The following is a 25,803-nucleotide window of genomic DNA, read 5'->3' as shown; positions in this document are numbered from 1 at the left end:
ACAACTTGTAGATGTGGGATAACAAGCTAATTGGTCTATAATTTCCAATTTCTCATTTATCTCCTTTCTTATGCAGCAAAACTATGATTGCATTATTCCACTGCTTAGGCGTCACACCTTTTCTAATGCACTTTGCGAAGAGCCTTGCCAGTTTTTGTGTTATGTCTCTTCCTCCCAATTTTAACAACTCTACAGTAACTTCATCTTCCCCTGGGGCTTTCTAATTCTTCATTTTCTTCAATGCATGTTCTACCTCATCAGGAAGAATATCGGGTATGTTGGATGTGTTGCTAATTTGAAATCCATCTTCCCCACTGCTGGCATCATTCCCCTGTTCCTTGTATAGTTCTCTATAGTAGTCTTCTGCTATTTGAATTATGCCTTCTCTGCTGTTTATAAGTACACCATCACTATTCTTCAGTTTCATTTGTCTTTCTGTATTACTGCTCATGGCTGCTGATTTAAATCCTTTGTTTTCCCTTAATGCTTGTTCTACTTTTCTTGTGTTAAATCTTCTTATGTCCTCTCTGAGTCTCTTTCTAATGGCTTTGCATAACTCAGTATACTCAATTTTCTCCCTGTCAGTGTTTTTCTTGCTCTTCATTTGTCGTCTTCGGTTCATCATGACAAGTGTTTCTTGACTAATTTTTTCTTCTTTGGATTTCTTTTTCCCTATAGGTTTTTTGGGCTTTATCACTTTCAGAAAGTTGTAATATTCTTCGTCGATATCTTGGTCCTGAGCAGTCTGCAGAAGCTCAAACTTGTTCTTAAGTTCCAGTACATACTGCTTTTTCTCCTCTTCTGTTATCTCAAAGACCTTTGTATTATTTACTCGAGTCAGTTTTTTCCTTTCCTACATCTATATCAAGTGTACATCTTACCATTCTGTGATCACTTCCAACATTTACCTTATTCAGGACGGTAACATCATTCACAATATATCTTCTATTAGTGAGGATGGAGTCGATTTCATTAGTAGTTAATCCATTTGGACTCTTCCATGTCCACTTTCTGTTCACCCTTTTCTTGAAAAAAGTGTTCATTACTGACGATCCTTGAGATTCTGCAAATTCCACAAGTCTTTCGCCTCTTTCAATTCTTTCACCAATTTCAAAATTTCCTATAGTTCCCCTTTCTGCGCTGTTTTCTCTTTTTCCATACTTAGCATTGAAGTCCCCCATATTAATAGTGTAGTGGGTTTTCTGCTCATCTAGAAGACTCTCAATTTCGGTGTACATTTCTTCAACCTCTTCATCATCATGGCTCGATGTTGGTGCATAAATCATTATAATCTTTAGCTTGTACCTCTTAGAAATCTTGAGTATTAGTCTTGACACCCTTGGTGATGTACTTTTGAATTCCAAAATGTTGTTTTTAAAATCTTTATGGACCAGAAACCCAACTCCAACTTCACTCCTTTCACTGTTTCCATTGGTGTACAGCAGATTTCCACTTGATAAACTTATAAGTGATTCATTTCTTCTTGTTGTTTCAGCCAAACCGATGATATTCCAATTCACAAATTTCTAATTCCTTTTCCAGCTCTAATATCCTGTCTTCGCCGATGAGTGATCTTACGTTATAACAGGCCAAGTTCAGTTTCTGTGCATGGTAGCCTTTTCTTAGCACCCTCTGCTTCCACTCTGATCCTTTCGCTACCGTAACAGGGAGAGTGAAAGCTGCTGGGGAATGAGGGCCATTTGTTTTCTCGTGCTGTCATATGCTGGAGGGTTTGGTCTTTTCCTCTTCACGCTGACCAGGCATCTTAAAGAGAACCACTCTACACGTTCGTTGCCACCTAAGTGACATAACAGAGCTTACCATCAAGAAGGTGTGCATGAGTGGGTTTTAGGAAGGCAGGCCAACCGGACTTCTCTTAAATCTTTTGTAATAGAGAGATATTGGATCCATCAGTGTTTTAGGCTGAGTGTCTGATAACATACAGGATACCTGTTCCCCCTCTAAGCCCCTGTCTATTACATACCATCCTTTAACTTCATACTGTAATACCAGGATCCCTTACTAAAGGGTCAGGTAGTTACACTTGTGGTATATCCAAAGTACCTTTATTAGAAGCTGTTTTCTTTGCTTTTTGCTTTCTTACTCTAAATTTTTATATCTCAAAATCTATTAGAGTAAATTGAGGGAAATTGAGGTGCTATGGCTTTCCTTATTCTTACCTCCTTTCCCCTTATGTCAGCATAAGCTTTCTTTTGCACATGAATATAATAAATACACCACAACTCAAATTATATACACCCTGTGCTGCCACTTTATTAGGTACACCCCTGCTGTGCACACAAATGGTTTGTGCCACAATGTTGCAAGTCACATGACCCCAGTTGTGGATATAAATGCAGCAGAACAACCTTTCTCGTGTCAGTTAAGCGTACAAACCGTAGCAAGAATGGGGAGAAGGAGTGATCTAATGGACTTCGAGCGTGGCATGGTAGTAGGTGCAAGACCTACTACCATGTTCTCCTGAACTTTTCACGCACCACAGTTTCAAGGGTGTATTGAGAATGGTGCAACGAACAGAAAACATCCTCTCAATGGCACACCTGTGGAAGAAAATCACTTGTAGATGAGAGAGGTCACAGGAGGATGGCTAGAATTGTGCCAACAAACAGATGGGCCACAATGTCGCACATCACATCAGAATACAACCTTGGTGTGCAGAACAAAATATTGCAATGGACCACTAGTTGCACTTTGTCGCGAATCGGCTACAACAGCTGATGGCCATATTGCGTACCTTTGTTATCAGTGAAGAACAAGAGAGCACGCCTCCTGTGGGCACAGCAACACCAACCCTATCTCTTCCATCATGCAGTATGATTGATGACTTTTGAGGTTATGACGAACATCTTGGGGAGATCTAAAATTCCTTAAATTTCGAGGCTCCAGCTCTAAAATGGTGTTCGCAGGCCGGCCGCTAGTTAGTATACTGGATCGAACCTATTGGTAACTCTCTAGGAGGCTTCTGGATCAGCTAGTGTATAATCTTGCTACCTCTACTCTGCCAGATAGTGACTGGAGGGAGTCCGAATAGTGTGTATGCGGGGAGCATTGTCGAGGCCACGTTACGTCAAGGATCTGGGTATATTCTTACCACGTGTACGCCATATCCAAAAATTTCATTACTTCATACAGAATGTCCCACCCACTTTTTCTTACTATTGAATACACCATGAATTGTCAAACTAATAGAGCAAGCTTATCTGCGAAAAGATCTAAACCTTCCAAGCTCTTCCTAATTCATTTCACAAATATACATGGTCTCAATTCTAATCTCAACGATGTCCATTTCCACTTACAGTCTGCTAAACCCCATGTACTTTTTCTGACAGAATCTCAGTTATCTGTTGATTCAACTACCGCTCATCTCAGATGCCCAAATTATTCGCTGTATGATTCCTTTCGCCTCAAAGGTGGTACTTGTGCATATGTCCATTCTGATATTCTCTGTCAGAGACTTGGCAATTTGGAATCTCCTCTCTTTGATCTTCTCTGGCTTAAAATCTCACTACCTCATTGTGTCAAATTCATCTGTTGTCTCTACCGTTCTCCCAACTCCACTAATCACTTGTAGCTCTTTGACTTCCTCTCTTTGCAACTTGTCTCCAGTCCAACTTTCCTAACAGTGAGGTAATTTTCCTTGGTGATTTCAATGTTCACAATTCCAGCTGGCTTCCGTTTTCTAGTCACACCGACCCAGCGGGTCGAGATGCTGAGGCTTTTGCAGTTACTAATGACCTAGCACAGATTGTTCATTTACCTACAAGAATATCGGACAATCCTAATCATACAGCCAATACGCTTGATCTTTTTCTCACAAACAACCCTTCTAAGTACACGGTCGAAGTGAGAGGTCCTTTAGGCACATCAGATCACAACTTGGTGATTGTCTCTTCTCCAATGGAACCTTTATCTCATGGCTATTCCCAACCTCATGTTGGTTGGCATTACAAGAATGCAAAATGGCATGACCTGCGAGACTTCTTTTCTTCTTTTCCTTGGTCGGATTACTGTTTCAAAACTTCTGATGTTAACGTTTGCTCAGATCGTGTCAGCGAAATTATTCTTGCAGGAATGGAATCCTTTATCCCACACTCCACTTTAAAATCTTGTCCTTTATCTAAACCTTGGTTTTCCAATAAATGTGCTAAGGCTGTTCAAGAGAAGAGCGTTGCATATCGTAATTGGCTTGTTTCTAATTCTTCAGTTTCATTTTCTTCCTACACCAAAGCTCGCAACAATTGTAAAGCAGTTATTAATCAGTCCAAACTAGAATTTGAACAGGCTAAGAATAGAAAACTTGCTTCTTGCCCTAATGGTAGCCGAGCATTCTGGTCTCTTGCCAAAGCTATTGGCCGCAACTTTTGACCATCTCTGCTCCCCCCTCTGTCCAAACCAGATGTTTCTGTTGTCACTTCAGCCAAGGATAAAGCTGACCTGCTAGCATCCCATTTTTCTTCCAGCTCATGTATTAATGATCTTGGTAAAACACCCACAATTCCCAACGTGCTCCCTTCTATGCCTCCTGTGGTTTTCCGTCAAAAGGATATCAGAAGGATTTTGATGAATCTTGATGTTAAGAAAGCTTCAGATCCTGATGGTATTTCTCCACTTGTTCTCAAAAACTGTGCTCCTGAACTTACTCCTATTCTTTGCTGCCTTTTTTTTCACTTTCTTATTCCAAAAGTGTTTTTCCTTCTGCTTGGAAATTGCTCATATCCAGCCAATTCCCAAAAAAGGGTGACAAATCCCTCCCATCCTATTATCGTCCCATTGCAATTACTTCTACTCTTTCTAAAGTAATGGTGAAATCAATTAACCGCCAACTCTTAAACTACCTAGAAACCTTCCGTCTGATCAATGATCGCCAGTATGGATCAGAAGAAGGCAGTTATATCGCCAGAAGAGGGCAGTTAGGTTAATTAATGATTCATCTCTAACAGAGTCTCTCCACTCGCTTTCTCATAGACGTACTGTTTCTGCTGCATGCCTCTTCTACAGATACTTCCATGCCCACTGTTCTTCTGAATTGGCTTCTATAATTCCCGCTCTCTCTCTTTCAAAACAGTCCAAACACGTGCTGCCACCAGCCAACATCCATTTACTGTCCAACTTCAAATCCACAGAACCAACTTTTCATCTTCCTCATTTATTCATTCAACTGCCGTTTTCTGGAACAACCTTCCTTCATACGTATTTCCCGAAAATTACAATCTACAGAAGTTCAAGTCCAATGTCAACAAATATCTTCTTTCGTCTTCTCAACCTCCAACCCAATCACGGTACTAAGTACTATAGGTTCTAATACCTCTCGTGTTTGGGGTTCACATAAAAAAAAAAAAAAAAAAAAAAAAAAAAAACACCAGCACTGGACTGTCGAGGATTGGAAAACAGTTGCTTGGTCTGATGAGTCGAAGTTCCTGGTGCATTGTGTTAATGGAAGTCTCAGAATTTGGTGAAAACAACATGAATCCAATGACCCATCATGTCTGACGACTACTGTGCAAGGTGGTGGGAGTAGTGTTATGGTGTGGGGAATGTTTCCTTGGCACACGTTGGATCCATTGATACCCATAGATTCACGTCTGAATGGCACATCGTTGCTGACCAAGTGCATCTGTTCATGTTGACAGTTTATCCTCAAAGCCTGAATCACTATGGAATGGTTCCAGGAACATGACAATGACTTTTCTTTGCTGCAGTGGCCCGCTCAGCAACGATGGATCTCAATCCTATTGAACAAATTTGGGATGAGCTGGAAAGGGCTGTTCACTGCAGGTCTACACCTCTGTTGAATCTCAAGGAACTGCGTGACACACTCGTGTCTGCATGGTACTCCATTCCTGCACAATGTTTTCAGCATCTTCTTAAATCCATGCCTAGACGAATTCAGGCTGTTTTAAAGGCTAAAGGAGGCTCAACACGCTACTAGATAGGTGTACCTAATAAAGTTGCAGCACAGTGTATTTTTGGCTCTCATTTTCTGTATTATTTTTTTCAAAGCTATCTTTTGGGCTAGCTGTTATTTTGCCTGTTTGCTGTTAAATTTAAATTGCCTTAATGCCTATAACTTTGAAAATTTGGATCTAGTTAAACAGGCAGATAACAAACAGGAAAAGATAGCCTTGCTAATTATTTATTGGATATATTGAATGGTGCTGGCCTTCGAAAACGTACCATTCAGGGTATCCTATTATTGATAATTTGTCTCATAATCCATGAACAGTCATTTCACAGTTGCTCTGAGTTGAACTGAGAAAAGCTGTATAGACTACAGAAGTCATTAATCACAGGATTTCTGTTGTTCATATGTTTTCTCTTTCTGGACCATTCTCGGTACACTCTAGATACTTGTACATGAATACCCCCCATAAGGGGCCTTGGTGTTGTGATACATGCACCAGCATGTCTGACCCCCAACTATCAAACTTCACTCAAAGTCACTTAGGTTACACCATTGTCCCATTCTCTCATTTAACTGCAATCCCTGTGTTTTTGCCTACTTGCTTTACGTAACCTGGTACAAATATGTGATATTTGTACTGTCATATAAATAGTTCTCTCTGATGGAGCATTCGATTGCTTAGTGATATGGGTTACCTAATAGATAATTTGGTGACTCAGCATACATTACATATTAAATTCTGTTATCTGATAACAATAGATAATCTGGTCACTCAGCATACATTACATATTAAATTCTGTTATCTGATAATAAGAATAAAATGTTACAATCAATTCAAGTTACTGTCACTCTAGAACACTCTGTTAAACTCTTTTCAAGATGCCAACAAAACTGCCAGAAAGAAGGGAGCAGTACAAAATTTTTAAATTTGTGTCAATATTACTGAAGTGCTTTTTTGTTTTCATAGAATATATCTGATGATGCTGAAGATCTATGGAAAATGATGTCTAATCCCAAAGATTTAAGAGTACGTGCTACACACGATGTCTATCTTAAGGTATATCAGTTACGAAAACCACAGTTAATTTATGATTGCATATTTGTTGATGAAGCACAGGATTGTAATGCAGGTAAATCTGATATTTAAAAATAATTAACGATACGATCAAAATTTGTTTTTGAGTTCTGTATTGTGAACTTTGGAATCGCATAATGAAAGTAAAGAAAAAAAAAGTGCTTTCAGTTCGAATCATCCTATCCTTAAATAGATAATGTATTTGAAGATTCAATGCTCAAAGCATAATATGATATGGGTTTAAATTAACTATATAATATTTGTGTAGATACACCATAGTTTACCCATAAATTAAACTACATAGTTTAACTAATTAAATATTTAATTAAACTTATTTAATTAAACTACGTAGTTTAATTTATGGGTAAACTACATATGCTTAATTATTAATTTGAACCCATATCATATTATGTCTTTCACATTGAATCTTCAAATACTGTATCATTCTATACACCATCTGGCATCTCTCATATTGTGGAACCGCTTTGCAGCTGTGATGGCATGTTTTGCCTTATCAGGGTACCTGCCCACCCACTGATGATAGGCCAACAGCCTTGAATTGGTGACCATCTGGGTGGCAGTATCCACTGAGAATAAATAACAGTAGTCTTCTCTACTAGAGAAGCGTTACTTATTCGAAGTAGTGCAATACCTGGTATCTCGTTGTGAAGGTAGCCACAATATGAGATACAATTAAAAAACGATTCCTTCACACTACGCACGTAGTTTGATTTATTGGTAAACTATGGTGTATCTACACCGATATTATATAGTTAAATAGATAGTGTTAACTGAATGTAAATAAATAAACTAGTTAATTTTTTTTTTCAGCTCTAAGCTTCAACTGAGAAAAAGTGTTGTTCAAGTTTTATAAAAAATATTAATACAGCTAAATACATCACATACTTTACAAAACTCAGCTGCTAGAGATCAGTTTTCTAAATATCAGTTTTGATGGCTGCATTAACCATCAAAACTGATATTTAGATTATTTAGATATGTATTAACCATGACCCATCAGCGGTCATGGAAAATTTTAAATCAGCAAAATATAATTCAATTGTTCATTTTTTATGCCACCTATATTTTAATCTTTTCTGAATAAGAAATTGTGAAAAATCCATGTTCTCTATCAAATACTTATTTTTAATTTTTGAAGATTAAAACTCTCTTATAGACCTTGTTGGTAAGCAAATGCAATTTTAGAAACCACACCCTTCAACATTGTCTTTGATTAGACAAGAGCCTATCAGTAACAGCTGCATTTGCTGCATGTTTCATGCAGCAATTGCTGCTGTTACTGACAGACAGTAACTTTCATGCAGCATTTGCTGCATGAAACATGAAGTGTATACATAATCAGTGATTACAGATGATGAAGCCAGAGAATGTTATCAATTGTAGGAAAGCACACAGTAGCGAAGCAAACTTGTCAGTAACCATTAGTGATATATGTCAATCAACTTATGCATATAATTACGTTTAGCTTAACCATGAATTTTTCTTAATTGTGCAATAATTTCTGGAATTTTCTGCGGAGAATTCCAAAGGGGAGAAGGTATTAGTAGTTTCAGCTGTGTAGAGCAGATGAAGCACAAATTGCCGAAATACTGACATTTTGAATTGACCTGGCCCAACTGAGACAGGATTAACAGGGTTAAGGTTGGATTAATATTTTGATTTATCATATTGCAATTCAGAATTATTGTGACACACTATGCAGGGTGATTACAAAGTAGTTTAACAACTTTAAACATTTATAAGCACCATTATTTTAGAAACTGTGTGAAGACAAATACATCAGATTAAAGAGGAAGAACACCTAAAGCTACAGCTACAGAATTTGAATATGAGCACTAGCAGTTATTTGACAAACATTCCACCAAAAATCAAGCTTCTCCCACACTTTATGCAGTCTTTCAGGGGTTACTTTTGCTATTACATTAATTATTACATTATTATATTACACATTACATTCATCCACATTCTTTGGTAATGGTGATTGATAGACATCGTCCTTCACAAAAACCCAAAAGATAAAACCCTATTGGCATGGAGTCTACGTATCATGAAGTGCCGATCCAGGCATGCTGTCACTTCTCATTGATAATGAGGTGAAGCACTATCTTGTTGGAAGAATAATTGTCCATTGGGATGAAGCACAAATTGCTGATTTGTAGTATCAGAAAATTCCCAAGCATATTTGGATAAACAATCTCGGTGATTCTTTTTTCATGAAAAAAGAAAGGCCTGTAAACTTTCTCTGAACTCAAAGCATAGAGCATGCTGACATTTCAGCTGTCACAAACATGTTCAAGTATGCACTCACTTGGTTTTTCTGTGTCACAAACAAGAACATTGTGTGTGTGTGTGTGTGTGTGTGTGTGTGTGTGTGTGTGTGTGTGTGTGTGTGTGTGTGTGTGTGTGTGTGTGTGTGTGTGTGTGTGTGTGTGTGTGTGTGTTGACATAGTCACTAACATGAAATGTGGATTCATCAGCGAACACTATATGCTCAGGCAGGTTGCTTTCATCATCATGCTTTGCTTGCCTTTTCACACAGAAGTTGATATGATTCACTTGTGATTGCTTGGACAAATTGATAGCAGTGAGGCTTCAACTGTAAACATTTATGCAGCACTTTCCAAATAGTTGGTTTTGGCTGACCCAGTTTATGACTTGCACATGTTCCTGATTTTCTCAGGCTTCTGAGAAATGTACATCTCACTTCCTCTATTGTTTCATCACTTGCACTTTGTCTGCCTGTTTTTTTGCATGAATCACATGAAATTCATGATAATGAATTTCTGTGCCACTGATAAGTGGAATTTCTGCTGGGAACATTCTTCTTCTTAAAACAAGTGTAAAATCATCTCTGAACTGTTCCTGCTGCTGATTTGGTTTCTTCAAACTAAAAGACACAATACAGTTTTTCTGCACCTGAAATCTCCCATTTTGTTAATGCTACTGCAGTGCCTATGGGGACAAATGCAACTAGTTGTTTCCAAAAATAAAAAAAAAAAAAAACTGAAATTTAGCTATCTTTCCATACCACCATACATACATTCATTCATATTTTTATCTACATACACTGCTATCAGCATCAGTGGCACGTTATACTTTCATGGGGCCCAAGGCAAAATGGAATTTGAGGGTCCCATCTAAAGAAGAAACTAATGAAGAACATTTTCAATTTCATTTTATTTTGACAACAAATTATATGACATAAGAACTAAATATAAAATTTCATCAAAATTGGTAAAACAATTTTTGAAAAAAACATAATTTTCAAATTAATTTTCAAAGTTCATTGACCTTGGCAGGTAGAAAGTTCAGTTTCCGATAAAAATCACTTAAAAAATAGTAAAAAACAAATTCAAATTATTATTTTAGGGCCACCCATAATTGCTTACATATACCCATTTATATATTATGTCCGTAAATTGTGTGTTCTCTGGTTGATTTGCCTGTTTTGCAGGACGAAGACCCCCCAGTTTCTGAGGAGAATTAGTAAAAAACAGCAATGAGTTTTTGAAACAGTGCACTTTGGACCCCCCTCTCTGATTGGGGCCATAGGGCAGATGTCTTTTTTGCCTATAGGATAACATGCCACTGATCAGCGTATGAAGTTGTTAAGCTACTTTGCAATAACCCTGTATTTTTTAAGTTGAAATTTAACTCCATTTGAGATAGATGCTGGGATAATAAGCTGTTTTCTGTAAGCACTTTTTACATTACTGATTATTTTATTTCTCTCTCTCTCTCTCTCTCTCTCTCTCTCTCTCTCTCTCTCTCTCTCTCTCTCTCTCTCTCTCTCTCTCTCTCTCGTGCTGTTATTGTATACAGGTAAATAAAATTGTACCTAAAACATAGCATGGAATGATGACATTTGATGAAAAATTTATTACTTTATAAGCTAGAAAACATAATACTATACATTATGTTCCCTATCTTGGGAACATCAGTAGTATAAAGTGAAATTTGAGATCTTCAAAATTAATAGAACAAAAAGAAAATGAAATCTTACTAATGAGGAACTACATTTTAATACCAACTAGGAAGACTTGAAGTGGATACCTAGAATCCTAAAACAAACTCTGTTTTTGAGAATCACTTTTAATTGGAGGAAGAAGGGTGTTCTGTTAATGGTGTGGAGTTCAGATTTGCAAAGGGAAAAAAGCTGAGTATGTAGAACTTAGTGAACATTTCACTTCTGCTAGTGTTGCTGACCTTCCAACTCTGGGAGAAGGGCAGCAGATTTCCTTGCTGCTAAAAGAACTGTTATATATCTTAGATCTGGAAATTGTATGGAGATAGGGAAGGAAAGAAGCAACTTGAACAGAAATGTCCAGGTTGGAAGAGGGGAAAGGAGGGACCTCTGAGGATGATGGAAAGAGCTCTAGTCAATAAGAGAAAGACATAGGATATTACCCCCCCTATATCCCTTTAAGTACTTCTACCCGTATGCAGTACTTTACATTTGTCAATGTTAAACTTCAGTTGTCACCTCTCAGCCCATCTGCAAAACTTTTCAGATCCCGTTGCAGTAGCGTACTATTGTTACTGTCTTTAACAACCTTGCCAACCTTCATATTGTCTGCAGACTTAGACATTAACCCTGCTATACCTTCATCATTATCATTGATAGATACCGAAAACAACAATGGGCCCAACACTGAACTCTGGGGAACTCCACTAATAGCATTAGTCCACAAAGAGCAGTGTCCATTGATAACCACTCTGTCTTCTCCCACTCAACCATCCTTTTATCCATTGTAGCAACTTGCCCTTAATGCCATGCTGCTCCAATTTGTACAGTAGTCTTCCATGTGCAACAGTATCAAAAACGTTCCTAATATCTGAGTATATGATATCAAAATTATTTTTTGCATGCAGTTCCTTTGTGACCACATCATAGTATCCAATCAAACTTGTCAGACAAGACTTTCCCTTAACAAACCCATGCTCAGTCGCACTATGACTGCAGTCTTGTCTGGATGATCCGGCATTACTTCCTTAACTAGTGACTCCATTATTTTCCTTGGAACAGAAGTTTGACTAACAGGTCTGTAATTACCCGTGTCACCCTTCGATCCCCCCTTTGTGAATTGAGCACACAGTTGCACATCTCCAGTCCACGTGGACCTCCCCTGAGTCCAAGGAAGCTGTCATAATTATGGCTAAGGGTTTGCTTACTTCCTTTGCTGCCTCCTTTAATATAACTGGATAGATCCCATCCACCCCCAGGTGCCTTTCTCATGTTTAACTTCAACAATTTCTCCTCCACTTTCTCTCAGTTATTAGAAAATCATTTAGCTCCCTGCTAGAGTTTGATAAGCTTCTGACGTCCACTTCCCTATAGACCTCCTCATGTGTGAATGTAGATGCAAAATATTTGTTCAGTTTGTCAGCTACCTCAGCAGGTTCATTAACAATTTAACCATCAATGTCAAGTGGACCAATCTGATTCATCCCCTACTAGAGTTTACATAAGTAAAGTCTTTACTGTTTTTCTTTGCATTGTATGCCAAAGATTTTTGTCGTAATCTGCCTTTGCTTGCCTAATGTCCTTTCTGACTTGATTACATACTATCTTACATCTACCATTGGCATCTGTGTCTCCTGATAATTTATATGCGTCCCATTCATTTTTCTTCTGTGCCATGAATCTCATTAGGTCATCTGACATGCATTTAGGCCTAAACCTTGAACAGTATTTCTTAGTTGTTCTGAAAAGCCTAGTAGCATTCCAAGATTTATCCCTTGAATGCTTCCCATTTAGAATTTGCTGTTGGTACCATCATCAATTGAGACCACTGTAGTCACCTTTACGAAAGCAAAAACTCTTCCCTTTACCCCTGATGGCATTAAATCTCTGAGTAAATCCCACATTAGTACACTGTGATCGCTGTCACCTAGTGGTTCCTTTAGTTTCATAACAATGTCAAAAAAATAGGCATTGCTTGTTGAAAGTGGGTAAAACAGAGTATAGGGTATGACCCAATAATTATTAATCATCCATTATGAGAACTTTTTATAACAGGTTCATGCATGCATGCATGTTTTGTTAATTTTGCTTTTACAGCAGACTCTCGATTTACCGATCGGTTTAACTGGAACACTTCAAGACTCCAAATTTTAAAAAATAAATAAATAAATCAACCAGAAATCATAAAATTCAAGTTATAACTAGAATAGGTATAAACAGATGTTTTGCAAGTCGTAAATAAGCGACAAGCAGGGTGTTGTAAAGTCATCATTGGGAGATTATTATCTTGCAACCCCCACTGTCTTCACACCCGACACTCAAAAAAAAAAAAAAAAAAAAGAGAGAAGATATGTTTAGTTTGTTTTAGTGCGTTTCTTCGATTGTTCTGTTTCATCGCACTGCAAAGAGAAAAATTTCGTTTCGTTGTTTGTCAGGGATAACGAAAATTTTTTTTTTTTTTTTTTGTTTAGAAAACACAGTAAACGAATTGCACTTTCAATTAAATAAAAACTTGAAATTATTCAAAAGTTTGAAAACGGTGCATCCGTTAAATTTCTAATGAACCATTATAATGTTGGTGACCAAACCATACACGACATCGTAAAAAATAAAGGGAAGTTATTAGATTTAAAATCAACATCGAAAAAATAAAGGGAAGCATCATATTGGACATGCTAGTAGTGTGTGGTAAGTTTTTTTTATCTATCACCATATTTTTTACGTAGGTTGCTGAACATTTTTGGATATACTTTACTGTAGTAAGTCCCCGACTTAAGTAACTTTGAACTTACGTTAATTTTTTTCACTCAATTTTTTTACTTTTTTAGGATTGTAAAATTTAAAACAGAATAATAATAATGAGCAATCAATAAAGACGATCACGGCATGCACAAATTGCACAAGCAGGATATGGAGTCACATGCTTAAAAATGGGAATGAAGAAAAGATTTTTAAAATTTATTAAGTTTTTTTTTATGTGGTTGAAGATTTCAGTGAAGGGGACACACATTTCACCATAATAACGTAAAATCCCACAGCATTCCAGCTATTGGAATTCTGTGGGATTTTAAAATGCAATACGATCAAGTTTACTACCCTTTTATAATGAATTGCAGTAACAGAAAAGCCTAATAACCCGGAATGTGCAAATTGTTTTATCGTAGTGACCTCCAGAAAGGTGTTTTAGTAAAATGTGAGCTTGTGTGGGGTGATAATAGTGAGTTTTCGCCTTAATCCTGTGAAATTCTTTACATAAAATTTCATTTTGATCGTTATCATGGTGCCGACTAAGAGAAATAAGTGACAGTGCTACTAGTAAAGCTATCAAAAAAAAAGAAGGAAAGTGATCGATTCGGATCAGAAAATTAAAATAAGGATGTTTGAAAATGGTCAAACATGAACAAGTATCGCGCGGAATTTAGATTTGTCAGTGTCAATAGTGAACACAATAATAAAGGAAAAAGACAGAATACGAGAAGCAGTGAAGGGATCGGAACCAATGAAGGCAACTATGATAACCAAGGCTACGAAATACAGATCAGCTTTTATTATGCAGTGTCTTCCTTTAATGTTTTTTTTTTTTGTATGTGCCACTCCAACAACTTCACCGCTGTCCCCAGATAAAGTTTTTAATTGAACTGATTAAAAATATATAACTATATTTCTTCATTCTTCTGAGGATATTATGTGGTTTTTGTAATTTTGACATATCATGGATATAGGAGCAATATTTTATTAGTCATTCCCTAGTTACGTAAAACTCGACTTACGTAAGAAGTCATATGTCGGGGACTTACTGTATTTTTGGATTAACTGGGAAATTGATTATCCGGGATTTTTATTTTACCATTTATCCCGGAAAATTGAGAGTCTACTGTACTTTGTATAAAGTGGTTTTCTGACTATCACCACAGAAAAGCAATACCAGTGATCACTGTATGAATTTACCAGAGAATTTTTATTGTGTAGTGTCCACCAAAATCACAATGCGCATCAATAACAAAAATAATCGTATTTTAAATGTGCCACTTATTTTTATTGACTGTTACTTTCAAAATTTTGGATTAAAAATCAACTCATCAGAGCACATTACCTTTACAAAGAAAGAAAGAGATCCTTTCGAATTATTCCAACACATCATTCCCCAAAAATTTAAAATTGTAACACTTTTAAATTTCTGATTTTATCACTTAAAAATATATGGATTTTACAACAACAGTTAATTTGTCTGCCTTAAATTTATTTAGGCTATCAACTTCCACAACAAAGGATGGAAGTCTGTTACACCAACCAACTACCCACTGGCTAAAGGCAAAAACTTGAACTGCTGTTCATCTTGGAGACAAATACCATTTATTCATAGTCTTAGGTTGCTAATATTTTTAAATTATAGAATCACCAGAGAAGGTGAATCTAGCATACAACTTAAAATTATTAAAATTGTACATTTAAAATTGTGTCATTTAAAACTGATCTTTTTGTCAAAACTTACTGGCTTCTTAACAACTGGCAAGTGGGCTTAAAGGCACATAACAGTTATGTGTTTAAATGAAGTCTCTAGCATAAAGTATAAGCACTTTATGCTAGAGACTTCATTTGATAATAATTTTAAAACCATCTGTCAGTTGAAGAGAAGCTAGTAAGCTTCAAAACATACTCCCTGTTTTGAAGCTTATTATTTCTCTGTTTGAAGCTTACTATTTCCCTGTGTCCCAGATTTTTAAATGTAGCAGATATGCCTTCTGTTATGATACTGTATAATTTAAAAAGATATTAGCAACTTAGGTAGAACCATGGATAATGTTATTTGTCTCTAAACTGAACATAAGCCAGGCTTTCAAGGTCAAATATTTGGTCCTTGGTCTTCAATAGGAGCAAAGATCTTCCCATGATTGAATTCATTTACTGCATCGAAATTATATCCCTGTGGTCATGTATATTTTATGGCATAGGGCACACATAGTCCAATTTTAGATGGTTAAATGTTTAATGATACACATTATAGTGGTTGTGTTTAAATATAGAAGTTTAAATTTCATACACCACTTGTCTATTCACTTTGACAAAATGTATTATTCACAGCTCAACATACTTTTGCCAATAGATACCACTTACCAACTAATGAGAAGCCAGTTAAAAAAGTTGTCCTGTGGTGTTCCAGGTTTTTAAACATATAGTAGATCCTTCTCTAGTGATGCTGTGCAATTTAAAAAGATATTAGCAATTTAAGCAGAACTGGATTAACAGACACCCCTTCTCCCCTATTAGTCCATTAAATCGAGGGTTTGCTGTGTGTATATATATATATATATATATATATATATATACACACACACATATATATATATGTGTGTATATATACACTTGGTCATCGACTTACGACCGGCCGCACTTACGACCACAAAAAAATAATAATAATAATAAATAAATTAATAATAAATCAGGAAGTCACTACTGAGGACACCCATAACCCAGGTGAGGAGGCACATCGATGACGGGAGGCCTGAGGACAGCACCAGGCACATACACTCAGTCGCTCTCTCTCACACATACACCCAGTCGCTTTCAAGCATCTGTTGCGGATGGTGTATTAATTAAAATTCTACTGAAATACGCATAAAATGTTTAGTAAAAGGAAAATGCCTTTATCTACATATACGCCAGCTAAGAAGTCAAGGAAAACTATTGATTTAGAGTGTAAAATAAAAATTATCCAGCAGTATGAAGGCGGAAAGAAAGTGAATACGATAGCACGTGACTTGAAGTTATCACATTCCACGGTATCGACGATACTTAAGGACAAAGAAAGAATTCGGGAAGCTGTGAAAGGTTCTGCACCTATTAAGTCTACAATTTTAACCAAACAACGACAGGAACCCATCCATGAAATGGAGAAATTGTTGTTTGTGTGGATGGAAGATTTAATACAAAAAAATACACCCATGAGTCTTCACATAGTGCAAGCAAAGGCTAGAAGTTTGTTTCAGAGTTTAAAATCACGCGCCGGAGACGATTACGCAGAAGATTTTCAGGCTAGTACTGGGTGGTTTAAGCGTTTTAAAAAAAGATTTGCTTTGCATAATGTCTCTTATAAATAAACAACTCCTACCTCAACCCAAGATCATGACCCTGACGATGCACAACTCAGCACAAGCAAAGATTAAAAATTGATTTTGTAAATTTCATTTGTATTAATTTTTACATTAATTTTAGATTGTATTTTCAATCAGTACAGTACATTATGTACAGTATTATTTTTCACATTATGCACAATATAATTATAGATTGTAGTTTTGTTTTTTTATAAACAGTATGAACAATAAACCAATTAAAATGTAGAGAACATTTGAATTTAACCTCAGAGAGAGAGAGAGAGAGAGAGAGATAGCCTAGGCGTAGAAACGAAGGTATGTACAGTATCGCTAAATAAAAGATGAAAACATTACTGTATTTAAAATGAAAAATAAAAGATGATAAAAATTTAAAAGATTATAAAAATAAATTATAAAGATAATAAAAAGATTAGAAAGGTTAAAAAATACTGTTAATAAATATATGGCCGACATACGACCAGATCGACTTACGACCTGTCAGTCAGAACAGAAGTCGGTCGTAAGTCGATGACCAACTGTGTATATATATATATATATATATATATATATATATATATATACACACACACACACACACAGGGTGAATCACTACCAGTGCGACAAACTTGCAGGACATGTAGGGGGCACAAAGACGAATCGGAATCACATAGCATTGCAGGGTCCGAAATGCCTTCGTCATGCGGGAGGTCGCATGAACAAAGAAGCAAAGAAAAAGAACAGAAACAGCAACTCGTTAGTGTAACAGAAATCATTTTAATGACAAGTTTTACATTGGCAAAAAGCCATGCTACAGAAGGTGTTCGAAAGTTCGACCAGAAGCAGTCACACAGGCTTTACAGCGCCGCCGCATGGAATCCCTAACGTTCTGGAAGATTCCTGGCATGTCTCGAATCTCCCTGGCAGCTACAGAGATGCGAGCGACGAGGTCTTCGACTGAATCAACGGGGGTCTCGCACACCAATGTCTTCATTTTACCCCAGCAGAAGTCCAGGCATGATGGGTCCGGTGATCTAGCAGGCCAATGAACCGGACCACCACGACCTATCCAATGCTGTCCAAATGTAACGTTTAGGTGTTAGTGGACGTCATTGGTATAATGTGGGGGAGCCCCATCATGCTGGAACCACATTGAGCGGCGCAACGACTGAGGAACATGTGCTTCTTCAATAAGTTCGGGCAGGACTTGCTGTAGAAAGATCAAGTATGCCCTACCGTCCAGACGAGGGGGCAGAAGGTACGGTCCAATGAGGTGGTCTCCAACAATGCCGGCCCAAACATTGACAGAGAAACGGCATTGAGTTGCACGTGTTCGCGTACCATGGGGGGTTCTCCAAAGCCCACAAATGGGTGTTATGTTGATTGAAGGTTCCCTCTCTTGTGAAACTTGCCTCATCCGTGAACAATACGGATGCAGCAAATGTGCTGTCTGCCACACTCTGTTAAAGAAACCAAGTAGCAAAAGTCCTCTGGAGTGGATAATCAGCAGGCTCCAATGATTGGACGCATTGCAGATGGTATGAACTCATTTGGTTTGTTGACAGTATCCTCCATACAGTGGATTGGGAAATACCCAATCGTTGGCCTATCGCTCAAGTACTCGTACTCAGATTGCCTTCTGCAAGACGTAGGACATTCTCCTCATTGTCTGGTGTCCTCGTCGTTCGCTCTCGATTCATGGTACCTCTCATAAAACAACCAGTCTGACGTAACTTCTGTGCACACTTGCGAAAATCGTATGATGAGGAGCACGCCTGTGTGGGAAACGTTCCTGGTACAAGCGCAGAGCAGCGCGCCGTTACAGTCTGCAGCTCCATACGCGAGGTGCATGTCGACCAGTTCAACGTTTGAATACTCGTCCATCCTACTGCCTCGGGGACCGGTTCGCAAATGCTGACTTCCAGCGGGATCGCTGTTCACGCGACCTCCCGTTCAACGTCCTCTACCGCATGATGAAGGCATTTCGGACCCTGCAATGCTATGTGATTCCGATTCGTCTTTGTGCCCCCTACACGTCCTGCAAGTTTGTTGCACTGGTAGTGAATCACCCTGTATATATATATATATATATGTGTGTGTGTGTGTGTGTGTGTGTGTGTGTATGATAAAATTTTAATATTTTTAGTGGCCGTTTTGATTACATGAAAAACATTTTTTTATTGCACAAACAGTTTCTGAGATATAGACTTTGTTTTTGTTTTTTTAAATACAATCTGTATGTCAGGATTTCTGCCTGTCGGGATTTTTGGTTGTCGGAATTTTTGGTTGTCGGAATTTTGGCCGTCAGGAATCTGGCTGTCAGGATTTTGAGCAGCACTGGTTATAAGGCAGTAGTTAGGCCATATTTGGAATACTGCACACAGGTTTCAAAACTTCATTTTAGGAAAGACAGATCTGTTGGAAAGGGTGCAGAGAAGAGTAACAAGATTAGCTGAGGGCACAAAGGGATATCCTTACCACAAAAAAGGCTGGAGTTCTGTAAATTGCAGTCCCCAGAAAGGCATCTCTGTGATGATGACCTGATTGAAGTATATAAAGCACTAAAATGGTTAAGTAAACTAAATGCTAATGGCATCTTTACCCTTTATCTGATGAAGCACACAACAGGACATAAATTTAAATTGAGAATGGATCATTACAGTATAGAGATGTGCTGAAATTCATGTTTGGCTAAAGCATAATCAGTTGGAATAAACTTCTACCTGGTGTTTGTGGATGTGGGTAGTTTGAATAAAGTTGAAATGAGGAGAAATTAACATTTTCCTTTTTTTTTTTTTTTCCTCTGGTGTAGTTTAGGCTTTCCTTTCTTGTATCATGTTGCAAATGAAAGGAACTGTGGATAATGGTATTTATTTCTATACATTGAATAGGCCCTAATATAATTCTTTAGTATTTTTCTATCTATATTCCAGGATACAGTGTAGAAGTTTGATCTGCTATTGCTGTTTCCAGACTTATACTTCTATATGTGTGTGTGTGTGAACACATCTTAAAATTAGAAAATCTGAAGCTAGCTTTAGAATACACTGGCCTAAGGGTGATATCAAAGACTAGAAACATAGTTCCATGTGGATAAAATTAGTAATATTCAACCTTTATACAAAAAAACTGGTAAAAATTTTAATGTGAATAAATAAAAATAATAAGTAATAAAATATATATAAAACACCTATACATAAAACAGTTACTGTTGAACAATTACTACTTTGTATTGAAGGTCATGTATTTCTAATCTTATACATTTTAAATGTGAATAATAACTTGGTTTGGAACAAAACTTTATAAAAATTGAAATTTTATTCTCCTTAAAGAATTGATTTTAAACAGAATCCTTAGTTTTGCTTGAAGCTTTGTTCAAACTCATGGTCCCATCCCTCCACTCTCATTTTGGAATAAAACTGAATAAAATCACTTAATAATAGACTCTTCTCGCGTGATAAATTTTTTACGCACAGCCACTGCACACCAAGTGCCATCTGTGAAACAAAAGCAGAACAGTTACCATATGAAGCAAGAAAGCAAACTTATACAGCATCAGCCAAAAAAAAAAAAAAAAAAAACTCTTTGCATTTCACCTATCCATTCACTCTAAAACTTTGTCTAGTTCTTCCTTGAATCTATTTAAGCTGTCATCTTCCACAACAAACGTAAGTTTGTTCCAGCAGTCAACCACTCGCTGGCTAAAGGCAAATTTCCACACATCTATTCTGCAACCGTCTTTCCTCAATTTGAATTTATGCCCCCTCAAGTGTTTAATCTGAGCACGAGGAAGAATCCCATCATCATTGAGCTTGCTTAAACCATTCAAAACCTTATACATCTCAATCAGATCACTTCGCAGGTGCCTAGTGTCCAGGAGCTGCAATTTGCAGAACTTAAGCCTTTCTTGGTAAGAGTAACCCTTTTGTTCTCCTCTTCAATCTTGTTGCCGATCTCTACATCCTTCCTAAAATGAAGCCTCTAGGCCTATATGTACTACTCAAGGTATGGACTGACCATTGCTTTATACAAAGGGAAAATCACTTCCTTATCTCTGCTAGCAAAGTTCCTGTATATCATAATGATATACAGGAACTTTGAGCTGCTCTGGCATCCTGTCTGCACTGTTCCTTGTTGACTTTCAGCCTTTCCATTCATAGCATAGGACAGTTATAGAGTGACGAAAAGTATTGAAGCCTACAATAGGTACACAAGGTGATCTGTAATAGTATTAGTCACATGGTGCAAGGAAGCCTATGGCTTATGTTGCACCAGCAAAAAAAAAAAAAATAAACAAAAAAAAAAAATAATAATAATAAAATAAAATACATAAAATAAAATAATAAGAATAAAAACAAATTAATAATAATAATGAGAAAATTTTTAAAAAATAATAAAAATTAATAAGAGAAAAGGAAATGGACAACCTATGCATTTACCTCCTCCCTTAGGTAATTATCCAGCTGACCTTTGAATTTCCCCAGACCTCTACCACCCACATAGGTAACTTATTCCAGTAATTTATAACTCGCTGGCTAAAATAAAACTTCCTGCAATCCAGTCTAAACAACTCCCCCCGTAACTTGAAATTATGGCCCCTAGTTCTAGAATCATTTATAACCTTGAAAATTTCGTCCTTATTCATTTTGCTTACGCCTCTCAGAGCCTTAAACATCTCAGTCAAGTCTCCTCTAAGGTGCCTAGTTTCCAAGCTCTGCAACTCACATATTCGAAGTCTTTCCTTATATGGATACCCTTTTGCCGATCTCACCAGGCGAGTTACCCGTCTTTGGACCCTTTCAAGAAGAACAATGTCTTTCTTTAGGTGGGGTCTCCATGCTTGAACACAGTATTCCAAGTGTGATTTAACAATAGCCTTATACAGTATAATGGGATTATGATGTCCTTATCTCATCTAGTGATTGTTCGATAAATCATCAATAGGACACCATGGGCCCTCCTTGCAACCAGTCTACAATGCTCGAAGAACTTCATATCTGATTGTATCGTAATACCCAAGTCACTTTTCTCCACTACCAGCTTTAGTTCAACTATGCCAAGACAGGTTATTTTGGGGTTACTGTTCCCCAGGTGCAATACGTTACACTTTGCTGGATAAAGCATAGCTGCCATTTTTCTGACCATCTCTGAAGTCTATCTAGGTCACTCTGAAGAAGCTCTGCTTGTCGGCAATCATTAACTACTCTACCAATCTTTACATCATCTGCAAATTTAGACATCACGCCCTCTATCCCTTCATCAATGTCATTTATGAAAATCAAAAACAACAATGGTCCTAATAATAGTACCACAAATAAGGTCAAGAAGTCTAAGGCTGCATATGAGAAAGCATTGGATAAGAGAGAAAAGAATAGGGACAGAGAATTTTTCATTTTTGTGAATACAAGGAAGAAAAAAGCGAATCAGATTGGGCCCCTGTGCATGGGGTGTGGGAAAGTCTTAGACAACCCAGCTGGTGTTGCAAATGAAATGAACAGGTACTTTGCATCTGTTTTTACTGATGAAAGACCCTTCATGCTGAGAAGAGGCTGTGCGAGTGAGGCAGACATATGAAGTTAGTGATGTTGTAATTACAGATGATTGTTTATTAGAAAAACTTTTGAGCATAAAGGCAAGTAAGGCTCCCAGAGTTGATGGCATATACCCTGTAGTTTGAGGGAGAGCACGTGATAGTGTATTGAATCATTGAGGTTTATTATGAGGGCATCTTTGTATTTAGGGGCAATTCCTTTGGATTGGAGAAATGCCAGTGTATCGTCAATACATAAAATCATTTCCAAGAGTGAAGTTGGTAACTACAGACCGGTTAGTCTGACTTCAGTGGTACGAAAAATCTTAGAGGAAGTGATTAAGAAGGGACATCCAGGGACATTTACATAGATATTGCATTCTGAAGGACATACAACATGTTTTTGTTAAGGATAAATCATGTTTAACTAACTTAGTAGGCTATTTTGATACAGTTATTCAAGAGCTGGATTTAAGTAATAATTTTGACATAGTTTATTTGGATTTTAGGAAACCATTTGACTTGGTCCCTCACGAGAGAGTACTGTATAAGCTTGAACAGGTTGGGATTTACTGGTGAGATTCTAAGATGGATTGCCCAGTGGCTGCAGGGCAGATGTCAGAGGGTTGTGATTAATGGGTATTCTTCAGATTGGTGTAACATTAGGAGTGAGGTCCCTTGAGGATCGGTTCTTGGAACACTTGTTTCTCATTTTCATAAATGACATAGACGAAGGGATAGAAGGCATGATCTCAGAATTTGCAGATGACGTAAAGATTGGCAAAGGTATTAATGTTCAAGCAGTGCACCTTCAGTATTATTTGAACAGACTTGAAAAGATGGTCAGAGCAGTGTCAGCTATGTTTTAATGCTGCTAAATGCAAGGTCTTACACTTGGGAAATAGCAACCCACAAATAAATTATACACTTAGTAGGGTTGAATTAAAAAACAGTGGAAGAGGAAAGGGATCTGGGAGTTACAGTACTGTCAGATATGAAGTTTTCTGAACCGTGTAAACAGGCAGCCAGGAAAGCCCATGGTGTCCTATCAGTGATTTATTGAACGCTATCCTGTAGAGATAGGGAGGTCATAATCCCACTGTATAAGGCAATTGTAAGACCGCATTTGGAATAGTGTATTCAAGTATGCAGATCTCATCTGAAAAAAGACATCGAGCTTCTTGAAAGGGTCCAAACACTGGCAACTCGTATGGTGAGATCGGCAGAAGGATGACCGTATAAAGAAAATCTCCAGTTATGTGGTCTACAGAGCTTAGCAACTGGGCACCTCAGAGGTGAGCTAATTGATGTTTATAAGGCCCTGAGGGGCATTAATAAGATGAATGAAGGTGGAATTCTCACTATTCTAAAGAATTCCAGAACTAGGGGTCATAAATTCAAATTACAGGGCTTTAGGGTTAGATTAGATTGCAGGAGGTTTCTTTTAGCCAGCAAGTTGCTGATAGCTGGAACAAGTTGCCTTCATAGCTGACAGTTAGAATAAATTCAAGGGGCAACTGAATACTTACCTGTGTGTGAGGAGGGAAGCATATAATTTGTGTTTTCTTATCTACTTGGTTGTTTTGTTTTTTTGCCAGTACAGCAAAAGCCTGTGGCTTCCTTGCACTATATGACCAATACTTACTACTATTCCCTACTTGTCTGCCAAGTCATATTCACTGTGCAGTCAGACAAGCTTTCATGACCTTGTGCTTTTGCAGTTTGCCAGAAAAATGACGGACAAAAGAATTGAATAACAAATCAACCTCAAATTTTTAACAAAACTGCAGAAAACACTCGTTGAAAGTTATGAGTTGTTACAACAAGTTTATTGGGAATTTTTACCGTCAAGATCTTGCATGTTTGGGTTGATAAAACATTTTTAGAAGGAAAGGAAAATGCAAAAAACTAGGGCATCTAGTATCTGATGAAATTGTGGACCAAGTAGGCACCAGTTCCTATAGTATGCCATTTTGTTGTTATTTGGTTTTTAGGAGCATTAGCAACTAAGGCCATATTGCTCCGGGATATGTGGTGGTAATTCCCTGACCTTTCCGCATCCTCCGTATTTGGTGGTGACGAGCTCGAACCCCAGTCTAATCAAGAAACGTGTGCTACGCACTGCTGCTTCTTCCCACCTGGCTACGGAGGCGCCTATGCCATTTTGTAGTCATCATTATGTACTGTGTCTGTATATAGTGTGAATGCATACAGACATATGTAATATAGAATAAAAAATTTTGAATAATTCATATGAATTACAGCCATAATTCAGGAGGTCTTTAAGAATTTTTTTAATAATAAAAAAAGTTATAATAAACTTTTTATAATAAAAGTTGTAATAAAAGTTAATAAACTCATAATAAAAATATACATACTATACTTCATCTATTTTTTAATGGAATTTGAACCTAGACTTCTCCAAATGAATGACAAGTGGCAAACCCACTGTACTGTCATGGAGGACACCATTAAGGTAATATGCTATAATTACATGTTTTGAAATAGAGGAAAATATATTTTTTTGATAATATAGAGTATATAGTAGCAGTGATGTGTATTATGTTAGATATATGTTCAAGATAAACTAAGGAATACTTATGCAAGAAACTCTAGTATGTAACATGAAATAATTATAATATTTAAAAAAATCTTTCAGATGTATGTATGCTATATCCTTATTTAATTTTTTTAATTTTTTTTTTTTTTTTTTTTTTTTTACTTTTTGTGAAATGTAGCTATGCTTGATGTACTGTTATCTCAGACTTGTCCAAAAATTGTAGTTGGAGATCCACATCAACAAATCTATGCTTTTAGAGGCGCTGCTAATGCCATATCTAGTATTAGAAGCACCCATACATATTACTTAACACAGGTTTGTTAACATTGATTTTTATTACTTTAATTAAATGAATGAAATATTAATTTTATAATAAAAATATACCAAATTATTTTAAATAAGGAGACACATCTCATTTATTGATAACACAAAATTTGAGATTACTTTTATTACTTTTAGTTTAACATACTAGAAAGTACCAAGCCCTTAGTCTAATTCTCTCAGTGTACTAAGGTGTTAGAGGCTATGCTTTGGGACTTCTGTGGAATCCTTTTTTGGACCAAATGGGGGTATGGTCTGGTGGTTCTTAGTAAAACAGCATAAAATGTAGACACCTACCAAAGTACATGCATCTTTGTATG

At 37.0% G+C, this 25,803-nt stretch overlaps 1 protein-coding gene across 1 annotated transcript in view; it reads left to right on the top strand.

The window, feature by feature from the left end:
* Positions 1–25,803, top strand: part of LOC150086824 (F-box DNA helicase 1-like) — a 501,907-nt gene that overhangs the window by 320,241 nt on the left and 155,863 nt on the right. The window contains exons 11-12 of the mRNA XM_090371598.1: positions 6,891–7,053; positions 25,341–25,477. Of these exons, the coding sequence (XP_090227724.1) occupies positions 6,891–7,053; positions 25,341–25,477 (300 nt within the window). The remainder of the gene's footprint in view (positions 1–6,890; positions 7,054–25,340; positions 25,478–25,803) is intronic.

The sequence above is a fragment of the Mastigoproctus giganteus genome, chromosome 4 (genome assembly GCF_048544385.1).
Source record: "Mastigoproctus giganteus isolate SK-2022 chromosome 4, ASM4854438v1, whole genome shotgun sequence".
In the NCBI taxonomy this organism is placed as follows: Eukaryota; Metazoa; Arthropoda; class Arachnida; order Uropygi; family Thelyphonidae; genus Mastigoproctus; species Mastigoproctus giganteus.
This window is presented reverse-complemented; position numbering and strand designations above follow the sequence as displayed.